The 12,549-nt window shown below is 41.3% G+C and overlaps 1 protein-coding gene across 1 annotated transcript; it reads right to left on the bottom strand.

The window, feature by feature from the left end:
- Positions 1-4,013: 4,013 nt before the first annotated feature.
- SRP19 (signal recognition particle 19) lies at positions 4,014-12,188 on the bottom strand. The gene is made up of 5 exons (XM_006056866.4): positions 12,032-12,188; positions 11,295-11,370; positions 9,257-9,328; positions 9,054-9,165; positions 4,014-4,558 (listed from the first exon to the last, which is right to left on the bottom strand). The coding sequence occupies exons 1-5, from the start codon at positions 12,070-12,072 to the stop codon at positions 4,425-4,427; spliced, it is 435 nt and encodes a 144-aa protein (XP_006056928.1). The 5' UTR covers positions 12,073-12,188; the 3' UTR covers positions 4,014-4,424.
- Between the last annotated feature and the right edge of the window lie 361 nt (positions 12,189-12,549).

Raw genomic sequence — 12,549 nt, 5'->3', positions numbered from 1 at the left:
CAAGGAGCAAGCATCTTTTGAATTCATGGCTGCAGTCACCATTTGCGATGATTTTGGAGCCCAAGAAAATAGTCTCTATTTCTATTGCTTCCCCATCTATTTGACATGAAGTGATGGGACCAGATACCATGATCTTTGCTTTTTCAATGTTGAGTTTTAAACCAGTTTTTTTCACGTTCCTCTTTCACCTTCATCAAGAGGCTCTTTAGTTACTCTTTGCTCTCTGCCTTTAGGGTGGTGTCATCTGCATACCTGAGATTATTGCTATTTCTGCCAGCACTCTTAATCCAGCTTGTTATTCATCCAGGCCACCATTTTGCATGGTATACTCTGCATGTAAGTTAAATAAGCAGGGTGACGTTATACTACAGCCTTGTCATACTCCTTTCCTAATTATGAGCCAGTCCATTATTCCATGTCTGGTTCTAACTGTTGCTTCTTGACCTGTATACAAGTTTCTCAGGAGTCAGGTAAGATGTGATTACAATGATGAAATACAGTGGTAGGAGGGAAGATGGGAAAGATGCATGCATGTCTTGGGAATAAAGAAAGGAAAATGAAATCATCCTCCTCTACAGATAGAAGTTAATGCCTAAATGGAAACTATTAAAATTGGCTGCTGCTGCTGCCGCTGCTAAGTCACTTCAGTCGTGTCCGCCTCTGTGCGACCCCATAGATGGCAGGCCACCAGGCTCCCCCGTCCCTGGGATTCTCCAGGCAAGAACACTGGAGTGGGTTGCCATTGCCTTCTCCAATGCATGAAAGTGAAAAAATAAAGTGAAGTCGCTCAGTCGTGTCCAACTCCTAGTGACCTCATGGACTGCATCCCACCAGGCCCCTCCATCCATGGGATTTTCCAGGCAAGAGTACTGGATTGGGTTGCCATTGCCTTCTCCGATTAAAATTGGCTAGCTCTTTCAATTATGTACAAGTATAAAACTCATAATAATATAGGCCTTTTAAAAAAGGCCAAAGAAGGTGAACATAATTCACTGAAATGACTGTTTTTCACTTGGCTGGCAAAGAAGTAAAGATAACTATTCACTGACTGCAACATGAACAAACAGCAACACGTACAGCAATAGTTGTGAAACCTTTCCTGGCAATCCTAGTGCCCTATCTCTAAAACAATTGTAGGTTCTAGGCATCTTTCTGTGACAAATCTTTTACACGGACTGCCCAGTATCCACTCTCAACTACTCACTTCCTTGTCTGCCACTCTATCAGGACTGAGAAGGTTGTATTTCACTTTGTGCCAGAGTTCTTGACAATGAAACAAGTGAAAGTTGGCCAGGACAGGTTTTGAGAAATCCCTGCCTTTCCTTTAACACACTTTCCAGGAAATTTTTGCAGAGACTAACACCTGTGGTCAGCAGTTTTTATTGTGATCGACCAAAAACTGTTATTTTTAACAATTAAACCTCAACATTCAGAAAACTTAGATCATGACATCAGGTCCCATCACTTCATGGCAGATAAATGGGCAAACAGTGGAAACAGTGGCAGACTTTATTTTGGGGGGCTCCAAAGTCACTGCAGATGGTGACTGCAGCCATGAAATTAAAAGACACTTGCTCCTTGGAAGAAAAGTTATGACCAACCTAGATGGCATATTAAAAAGCAGAGACATTACTTTGCTGACAAATGTCCATCTAGTCAAGGCTATGGTTTTTCCAGTAGTCATGTATGGATGTGAGAGCTGGACTATAAAGAAAGCTGAGTGCTGAAGAATTGATGCTTTTGAACTGTGGTGTTGGAGAAGACTCTTGAGAGTCCCTTGGACTGCAAGGGGATCCAACCAGTCTAAAGGACATCAGTCCTAACTATATATTGGAAGGACTGATGCTGAAGCTGAAACTCTTACTTTGGCCACCTGATGCGAAGAACTGACTCGTTTGAAAAGACCCTGATGCTGGGTAAGATTGAAGGTGGGAGAAGAGGATGACAGAGGATGAGATGATTGGATGGCATCACCGACTCAGTGGACATGAGTTTGAATAAACTCTGGAAGTTGGTGATGGACAGGGAAGCCTGGTGCAGTCCATGGGGTCGCAGTCAGACACGGAGTGACTGAACTGAACACCTGTGGCCGGCAATTTTTACTGTTGCTGGCCAAAAATTGTTATTTCACTAATACTTTGTGGGTTACTACATTCAACAATTATACCTAACACCCCTGTAAAGTCATTTTCGTGAAACACTATATTCAAAACACTCTTCTTTGGAAGCAAAGGAGCATTCTCCAGCATCATTTCATTTTCACTTCCCATTGCAGAATCAGTCACTAAGGATTTTTGTCTTTTTGTTGGTCTGACATCATCATGTACACCATCTGAATCAGAACTATATTCTGAAGAACTATGATCTTCTGAGACACTAGTATTAATACATATGTCGCTCAGCCAGAGGAAGTATCTACGTAAGATTCACTGAAAAATTCTTCACTCAAAAATTTTGTGATGCTTCTTTCTTGAAAGTTTTACAGTAATAAAGGTGTGTTTATAATATACACAATGTTGCAACAAAAACCTGACCCAGTAAAATGAGGATGATAACGACAATCTAAGTTGTCTGATGAAACCTTGATCACTCTGAAGCTCTGTGAACTTCGCACGGTGATGTCAGGGGGACAGATGTGGAACTCTGACATGGTGTCGGGTCTGCACCAGTCCTCTTACAAGTTTGTAACAACTTAAGGACGCTGGAAACATGCCACAGATAGTGGAGTACAGAGGTAGGAGGGCATCACTGAGCAACTGGATCAGCACCTACAATAACCTTTGAGTTTCATGTTATTTAAAAATTTAATTCCTGTTTAAGTCCCTCATTCTTTTCTGTTACACAGCCATATTCCTAAGCGATACGTTTTTCCAAAGAGGGCTTTTCTGAATCATGTTTTGCACCCCTGTATTTATTTGTCAGTCTGATATATAAACTACTATACAATTATGCTCACTATAGGACATAGTAAAAACAGAAACTGTTGGAGAGAAAACCTAAGGTGGATCATCTCATACAGCCTGGGTGTATAATCCCTTTTAGAGTTCTGAAACTCTGGCTACGTTTATTCTGTAATCACTTGGAATTGTTCGATCTCTAGCAATAAAACAGGAATTGGGATTTAAAGAAGGCTATGAATTCACTCACAGGATTCACAGAAGAGTGGCACTAGGCCTCAGGAAGATGTGAATCACATCTTAGCTCCTATCACCATCTGTACTTGTGTTTCTACTCCATACATAAAACTGAGAGCAACACTCCACTGGCCTGGCCTTGGTCACATCCTGCGGTCAGGGTGCAGTCCTGTGATTGACAGCTCTTCCAGAAGCACACTGAGTCAGAGAAGGCAGTCCCCCAGGAGATGCTCAGTAGACAAAAACAAAAGGCCAGAGAAGGAGTCTCTTAAATTTTACATAAAGTCACCACTTTTAGAACAGTGCTTTGGAATAAAGTCAGAATTATCAATCCACTTTACTTTCTTGGAAAAAAGTTTATCTCAAGGTGCTAAAGCATAGACAATTTTAGAACTCCAATCTACAGAATAAGCAAATCTAAAGCTTAAATTTCCACACGTCAACAAACTAGTAATTGATGAAACAGATCCACAGACTGCATGTTCATAGACCTCCAAAAGGATTTAACTACCTTCTGGTTTTAGGTTCACACAATGGCACCCCACTCCAGTACTCTTGCCTGGAAAATCCCATGGACGGAGGGGCCTGGTAGGCTGCAGTCCATGGGGTCGCTAAGAGTCGGACACGACTGAGCGACTTCACTTTCACTTTTCACTTTCATGCATTGGAGAAGGAAATGGCAACCCACTCCAGTGTTCTTGCCTGGAGAATCCCAGGGATGGGGGAGCCTGGTAGGCTACCGTCTATGGGGTCCACAGAGTCGGACACGACTGAAGTGACTTAGCATAGCATAGCATAGCATAAGCTTCCACTCCCCATTTTATTCCCTTTATCTCCTCTACTGGCATTAATCAGTTCATAAGCAAAAGCTACAAAAAGTCAAGTTTCAAATTTTATTTCACTAAAATTAAAAAGAAACAAAATGTGTATTTCAAATCTTATTAAACTCATTTATTTGAAACATGTTTACATAGAGGACAAACAGATACAGGATTTCAAGTAACTTATGGTAGAGCCCACTGTCCATTTAAGAATATGCTTCTTTCTTTCACAAAAACTGTATTAAGAGGCAAAAAAGAAAAATTTCTCTTATACTGCATAAGAGCTGGATGAAAACTTCTGATGTATATTTATTTCATTATCAACTCTGATGTTGAAGCTGGGAGGCACAAATGTTCACAGCTCAGTTAAATGATGCAAAGAAAAAGCTTCTGTTTCTCTCAGATACAAGTGAGAAGCCTCCATTCATGTCTCTTACAGTAGTATCACATCCTTGATTCTCAGACCAGATCACTTCTTCTTCTTTCCTTTCCCTTTCTTACTTCCCTCTCCTTGCTGAAGACTTTGGTCCCCACCTCCTGTTTTTTGTGTCCGTGTTTTCAGTTTAGGTATCATTTCTGCAGCATACAACATTACTGACTTACCTAGGAACCAGAAGTTAGGCTTAGTACATAAACTGAGAAACATGATGTAAAAGGTCATCATACTTGAAAATCATAAAGTTCATGAAGTCATCACCACATCAAGAAAATAAGAATTTAAAAAGAAAAAATTAAATAACTAGGAAGACAATGCTTTGCAGAAGTGGGGACCTTTCCAGGAGAAAATGTATTAAGAACAATGCTGAAATTAAATTTAAATGAACAAAACAAAAATTTAGAACACTTTATCTGAAATAAAAATTTTTACCTTGATCCTAGTAATAGACTTGAAGATCAAAGAAAATATCTAAACATAACAAGCTGGCAACAGAATCAGGCTGTTATTGTATCTTAAGCTAGGAAGCACAGGCTTCCGAGTCTTCTAACAAAAATTCAATGTCATTAAGCTGTAGAAGATTTTTTTAAGGAATAAAATGCTAGAGATAATGCAACAGTCTTCCTCACCGCCTTGCTTGCATTAGGGTAAGCAGGTGTTAAAACTTGGTGTTTTCTTCCAGTCCATTTCAAATATACACACATGGAGAAGGCGATGGCACCCCACTCCAGCCCTCTTGCCTGGAAAATCCCATGGATGGGGGAGCCTGGTAGGCTGCAGTCCATGGGGTCGCTAAGAGTTGGACACGACTGAGTGACTTCACTTTTACTTATCACTTTCATGCATTGGAGAAGGACATGGCAACCCACTCCAGTGTTCTTGCCTGGAGAAGCCCAGGAACGGGAGAGCCTGATGGGCTGCCGTCTCTGGGGTCACAGAGTCGGACATGACTGAAGCGACTTAGCAGCAGCAGCATATACACACACGGAGCCAAAGCAAAAACAACACCCAGTTGTCGATGTGACTGGTGATGGAAGCAAGGTCCGATGCTGTAAAGAGCAATACTGCATAGGAGCCTGGAATGTTAGGTCCACCAATCAAGGCAAATTGGAAGTGGTCAAACAGGAGATGGCAAGAGTGAACATCAACATTCTAGGAATCAGCGAACTAAAATGGACTGGAATGGGTGAATTTAACTCAGATGACCATTATATCGATTACTGTGGGCAAGAATCCCTTAGAAGAAATGGAGTAGCCATCATAGTCAACAAAAGAGTCCAAAATGCAGTATCTGGATGCAATCTCAAAAATGACAGAATGATCTCTATTCGTTTCCAAGGGAAACCATTCAGTATCACGGTAAGCCAAGTCTATGCCCCAAGTAATGCTGAAGGAGCTGAAGTTGAACGGTTCTATGAAGACCTACAAGACCTTTTAGAACTAAAACCCCAAAACGATGTCCTTTTCATTATAGGGGACTGGAATGCAAAAGTAGGAAGTCAAGAGACACCTGGAGTAACAGGCAAATTTGGCCTTGGAGTGCAGAATGAAGCAGGGAAAAGTCTAATAGAGTGCTGCCAAGAGAAAGCACTGGTCAGAGCAAACACCCTCTTCTCATGGACATCGCCAGATAGTCAACACTGAAATCAGGTTGATTATATTCTTTGCATCCAAAGATGGAGAAGCTCTATACAGTCAGCAAAAACAAGAACGGGAGCTGACTGTGGCTCAGATCCTTATTGCCAAATTCAGACTTAAATTGAAGAAAGTAGGGAAAACCACTAGACCATTCAAGTATGACCTAAATCAAATCCCTAATGGTTATATAGTAGAAGTGAGAAACAGATATAAGGTACTAGATCTGATAGACAGAGTGCCTGATGAACTATGGACAGAGGTTTGTGACACTGTACAGGAGACAGGGAACAAGACCAACCCCAAGAAAAAGAAATGCAAAAAAGCAGAATGGCTGTCTGAGGAGTCTTTACAAATAGCTATGAAAAGAAGACAAGCAAAAAGCAAAGGAGAAAGGAAAGATATACCCATTTGAATGCAGAGTTCCAAAGAACAGCAAGGAGAGGTAAGAAAGCCTTCTTCAGTGATCAATGCAAAGAAATAGAGGAAAACAATAGACTGGGCAAGACTAGAGATCTCAAGAAAATTAGAGATACCAAGGGAACATTTCATGCAAAGATGGGCACAACAAAGGACAGAGACAGTATGGACCTAACAGAAGCACAAGATATTAAGATGAGATGGCAAGAAAACACAGAAGAACTGTACAAGAAAGATCTTCACAACGCAGATAACCATGACTGTGTGATCACTGACCTAGAGCCAGACATCCTGGAATGTGAAGTCAAGTGGGCCTTAAGAAGCATCACTATGAACAAAGCTAGTGGATGTGATGGAATTCCAGTTGAGCTATTTCAAATCCTAGAAGATGATGCTTTGAAAGTGCTGCACTCTGCATGCCTGCAAATTTGGAAAACTCAGCAGTGGCTGCAGGACTGGAAAAGGTCCCGAATTTCATTCCAATTCCTAAGAAAGGTAATGCCAAAGAATGCTCAAACTACTGCACAACTGCACTCATCTCACATGCTAGTAAAGTAATGCTCAAAATTCTCCAAGCCAGGCTTCAGCAATATGTGAACCGTGAACTTCAAGATGTTCAAGCTGGTTTTAGAAAAGGCAGAGGAACCAGAGATCAAATTGCCAACATCTGCTGGATCATGGAGAAAGCAAGAGAGTTCCAGAAAAACATCTATTTCTGCTTTATTGACTATGCCAAAGCCTTTGACTGTGTGGATCACAATAAACTGTGGAAAATTCTGAAAGAGATGGGAATACCAGACCACCTGACCTGCTTCTTGAAAAACCTGTATGCAGGTCAGGAAGCAACAGTTAGAACTGGACATGGAACCACAGACTGGTTCCAAATAGGAAAAGGAGTATGTCAAGGCTGTATATTGTCACCCTGCTTATTTAACTTCTATGCAGAGTACATCATGAGAAACACCTGGCTGGAGGAAGCACAAGCTGGAATCAAGATTGCCGGAAGAAATATCAATAACCTCAGATATGCAGATGATGGCATCCTTATGGCAGAAAGTGAAGAAGAAATAAAGAGCCTCTTGATGAAAGTGAAAGAGGAGAGTGAAAAAGTTGGCTTAAAGTTCAACATTCAGAAAACAAAGATCATGGCATCCGGTCCCATCACTTCATGGCAAACATATGGAGAAACAGTGGCAGACTTAATTTTTTGGGGCTCCAAAAATCACTGCTGATGATTACTGCAGACATGAAATTAAAAGACGTTTATTCCTTGGGAGAAAAGTTATGATCAACCTAGAAAGCATACTAAAAAGCTGAGATGTTACTTTGCCAACAAAGACCTATCTAGTCATGGCTATGTTTTTTTCCAGTAGTCATGTATGGATGTGAAAGTTGGAGTATAAAGAAAGCTGAGCACCGAAGATTGATGCTTTTAACTTTTAACTGTGGTGTTGGAGAAGACTCTTGAGAGCCCCTTGGACTGCAAGGAGATCCAACTAGTCCATCCTAAAGGAAATCAGTCCTGAATATTCATTGAAAGGACTGATGTTGAAACTGAAACTCCAAAACTTTGGCCACCTGATGCAAAGAGCTGACTCATTTGAAAAGACCTTGATGCTGGGAAAGTTTGAAGGCAGGACAGAAGGGGACGACAGAGGATGAGATGGCTGGATGGCATCTCCTACTCAATGCAGATGAGTTTGAGTAAACTTTGGGAGTTGGTGATAGACAGGGAGGCCTGGCGTGCTGTGGTCCATGGGGTCGCAAAGAGCAGACACAACTGAGCGACTGAACTGATACACACACACATATATATAAAATCAATAAATAACACTGCACCCATATCTATCAATAAATAGTAATATTCTATATTTAAATTTACACTTTAGTAGCACCACACTGCATACTTCTTGCTTTTTTTCACTCAATACAGTTTTTTAGATTTATCAGTATTAGAAATTAGTAACAGATCCCAAGTGTTTCTACATGTGAAATAGCAATAATATCTGACAATTTAATAATTTCTCATTCTTAACCTGGGAACAACAATGGACTTCCATAGGTTCATAAAATGTTCATTGAACAATTTTTTTTTTTCGGAGAAATGATTACTAGGTTTCATCAAATTCTCAAATGTCCTAACATAAAAGAAATTAAAAGCAGTTTCTCTCTCTCCATCAGCAGTAGTCCTTTTTCTAAATTAATTCACAGAATGCAAATTACTTTTCTGACTTGTCAAAATGTCAGTTTTAGAATATTTTTGGCAGTGTAGAGGAATGCTGCTGCTGCTGCTAAGTTGCTTCAGTCGTGTCCGACTCTGTGCGACCCCATAGACGGCAGCCCATCAGGCTCCCCCGTCCCTGGGATTCTCCAGGCAAGAACACTGGAGCGGGTTGCCACTTCCTTCTCCAATGCATGAAAGTGAAAAGTCCAAGTGAAGTCGCTTAGTCATTCCCGAGTCTTAGCGACCCCATGGACTGGAGCCTACCAGGCTCCTCCGTCTATGGGATTTTCCAGGCAAGAGTACTGGAGTGGGGTGCCATTGCCTTCTCCGATGTAGAGGAATAACCTATCCCAAAATTCATTCTTTCATTAAAAAAAGCTTACGTGATGGGAACTGTACAAGACAGAGGCTGCCATCTTCCTGTTTGAGCTGGACCCGGACTCTGCCCCTGTACTGAAGATCACGATTCCATTCTCTAGAGTACATTTTATTTTTCTTAACAGAAAGAAATAAAAACAAAATTTATGAAAGTTATCACATCAATGAAATGAGTATGGAAGTTAGTGAATGAAGAACTATATCATACCTCAAGAAATACATTAAGTCCAACTGCTGCACATACATCTTGAATCTCTGTAGCTGTAGGATTTTCAACAGCCTGAAAAGTTAATTAAAGATGAAAACAGTAAATAGCTCAGCTTTAAGTGGATACTGCTACACTGTTGTATAAATCATTTCAAACACTATGAATAAAACACATACCAAGACCCTTGGTTTCCTTTAAAAAAAAAACAAAGAACAAACTAGGTACAGTTGTTTCAACTGTAATTTTTAAATTCTTGGGACTCACATATTCAGACTTTTGTGTCGATTTCCCTTCCATGAGAACATAAACTTCACAAGGTTAAGGACTGCTTTGTTCACCAATATATTCATCTGGCATAATGCTTGGAATACAGTAGTGTTCAATGAATATTGGTTAAACAACTATTACAGATACAACAACTTTAGAAAATTGTTTGGCAGAATCTATAGAAGTAAAATAAAATAAATGCATTCCTTATGGCCATGCAGTTCCACTGCAAGGTATATACCGCCCCCCCTCCCAAAATACAAAATAGACGATCTCAAGAAGCACTATTTATAACAGCCTCAAACTAGAAACAACCCAACTATCTGTCAATAGTAAAATGGACTGTGGTACATTCACACAATGCAATACTACAGAGCAGTAGTTTTCAGCAAGGTAATCTTGCACCCTGACACTTATCAGTGCTTGGAGACATTTTTGATCATCACAACTAGGGTGGGGTAGGGCACTGGCTTCCAGTGGGTAGATGCCAAGGAAGCTGCTAAGCAATCCAGACAGCACAGGACAGCACTCACAACCATGAACTATCTGGCTCAAAATGTCAACAGTGCTGCTGTTGGGAAACCCTACGACAGAGAGATGAGATTTAACAAACTATACTCAAAAGTTCAGGTAAACCTCATAAGCTTAACATTCATTAAAATAAGACAGACATAAAGCACATAGTGTATGATGCCATTTAAATAAAATTAAAAAACAAGCAATAGCAATCTATGGTATTCGAAGTCAGGACAGTGGTCATCCTTTGTTATGACTATATGTGCAGGGGACACTGGGGGTGGCGGGGACATAAAGGAATCTTTGTGGGTGCTAGTAATGTTTTTTTTTGATTGGATACTTGGTTAACCATGTGTACTCACTTCATGAAAATTAATCAAGAAAAACACTTAAGATTTACGTATGTTTCTGTATGAAAGCTATCAATAAACTTAAAAGTAATTCAATCATTCTCCAAATTATCTGAGAGCCTGCTGCCAGAGGCCTCTGTCAAAGTGGCTTGATGTTAGGCATTTTTCTCAATTAGTGCTTTGGCATCTTCTCCTTTATGCTGTAGCAGCAAAGCAGACTTCACATATTTAAGCAGCAAAATGGGAGATATTAAACAACTCAAAAATAATGTATTGCTTCCGGCCAAGTTCCTTAAATCCATTAGATTACAAAATGTAAATCAGCCTTAAAAAATAGGATGTAACATTAATTGTGAAAATACAAAGCTACAAAGATCCCTTCACTTGGCTCTAGGCTCTTTCTAAACTTAAGCCACTAGGCCAACTAAGAACTTGGGTTTTTCTATTGAAACAGCACAAGGGAGAAATCATTTCTTTTAAGACTATAAACACCTACTTTAAAAAAGTGTTAATTTTAAAGTAATTTAATCCAAGTCAAAAGGATGATGATGATAAGGGGCCTAAAACTGTAAAATTCAACACATCTGAATTTTCTGCAAGTCTTGTTTAAAATAAAAAACTCAACTACATTCTGGACATGATATTGTACAGTGCCATAATTTGGGTTTCCTTTATTAAGGAGAAGATTGTCATAACATTGGTTTAAAAAAGAAAAAAATGTGCAAACCCTACAACAACCCACCCCCAAACTGTTTCAAACAAAGGCTCATGAAGAATCACTTAAAAAGCAGCCTAGTCGTTGGCTGCTCGTTCTCCCTGGGCCTCAAAATATGCAGCAGAGTAAAAGAAGACTTTGTGGCCTAACAGGACAACCTGCCCAGGTCCCCATTGCAAAACATGCTTACCTTACTTATGGGGATTCGCCGTCCCTCCGCGATGGTCTTCTTGTTATTTAAATAAGCAGGATAAATACAAATGAACCTGCCACAGGAAAAGCACAGCTGGTATCATTAGAGCAATATTTCCCCAAATTCATTCATTCTTTCACCATCATCAAGATTGCCGGTGCACCTATACAATTATTCAGTTCAGTTCAGTCGCTCAGTCGCGTCCGACTCTGCGACCCCATGGACCGCAGCACGCTAGGCTTCCCCGTCTACCACCAACTCCCGAAGCCTGCTCAAACTCATGTCCATCGAGTCGGTGATGCTCCCCTCTATTTAAAAAACGAACTTTAACTTATTACCTTAGATGAAAAAAAATCACTTGCTAGACAAAGCTTTTTTTTTTAAAAGAAAAGAAAACAATACCGGAACTGTTCATTTACTTACAACAGCCTGTCAAAAGCTTCTGAGGGCGGGCTCTGCTCTCACACGTCAACGATCGAAAGAAAAGAGTTGTCACTTAATTACTACTTTCCGTCACCCACGGAGCTCCCAATATCCTCTGTTTCAAGTACAGGTAAACATCGAGCTACGTAAAGTTGGAATCTAGGGTCCTGCGAACAGCGGCCTCCGGGAGGTACAGACGCCCGAGAACAGGGCCAGGGCCTAGCTCCCTCTGAGGAGCCTTCCTTGGGGTTGGGGAAGGAGGCGCAGAGCCGGCGGGCTTGCCCCAAGTTGCTTCCTGTTTCCGGACTCACCTGTCCTGGTCGGCCGGGGACCGCGCCGCGGCGCAAGCCATCTTCAACCCGGGTCCAGACAGCGTCCACGCCCAGAGAGCACCCGGGCTGGGCCTGCAGGTAAAAAAGCCGGCCGGAGACCTCTGAGAGGTCCCTGACCACCCCGTTTCCGGCGGAAGTCCCGCCCTTTGGAACGTCTACTCGTCTGGGCTCTCTGACTCCTGATGTGGCGTTGAAATCCCTTCCTCTCGCGAGAGGGTGACACGAACGTGACTAATTCCTTCCTTGCTGTGAGCTTGCAGAAACCAGCCTTTGGAACGGTGGCGCCGTCGCTACAATTGGTTTACTCTTTCACGCCCCCCCCCCCCTTTTTTTTTTAGCTACTTTCGGTTTGACTGTGGATGATGCATGTTTCTCTCATCCTTAGAGTACGGCTCAACACCGCGGGTTATCTGTGAGTTCTGAGCAAGTTGTTAGAGTAGGCAAGGAAATGCCCTGTTTGTTTAATCTTTAACCGCTCCTGGGCCCTGCAGCTTGCT

The sequence above is a fragment of the Bubalus bubalis genome, chromosome 11 (genome assembly GCF_019923935.1).
Source record: "Bubalus bubalis isolate 160015118507 breed Murrah chromosome 11, NDDB_SH_1, whole genome shotgun sequence".
Classification (NCBI taxonomy): domain Eukaryota; kingdom Metazoa; phylum Chordata; class Mammalia; order Artiodactyla; family Bovidae; genus Bubalus; species Bubalus bubalis.
Note: the sequence above shows the minus strand (reverse complement) of the source record. Positions and strands in the feature narration are given on the sequence as shown.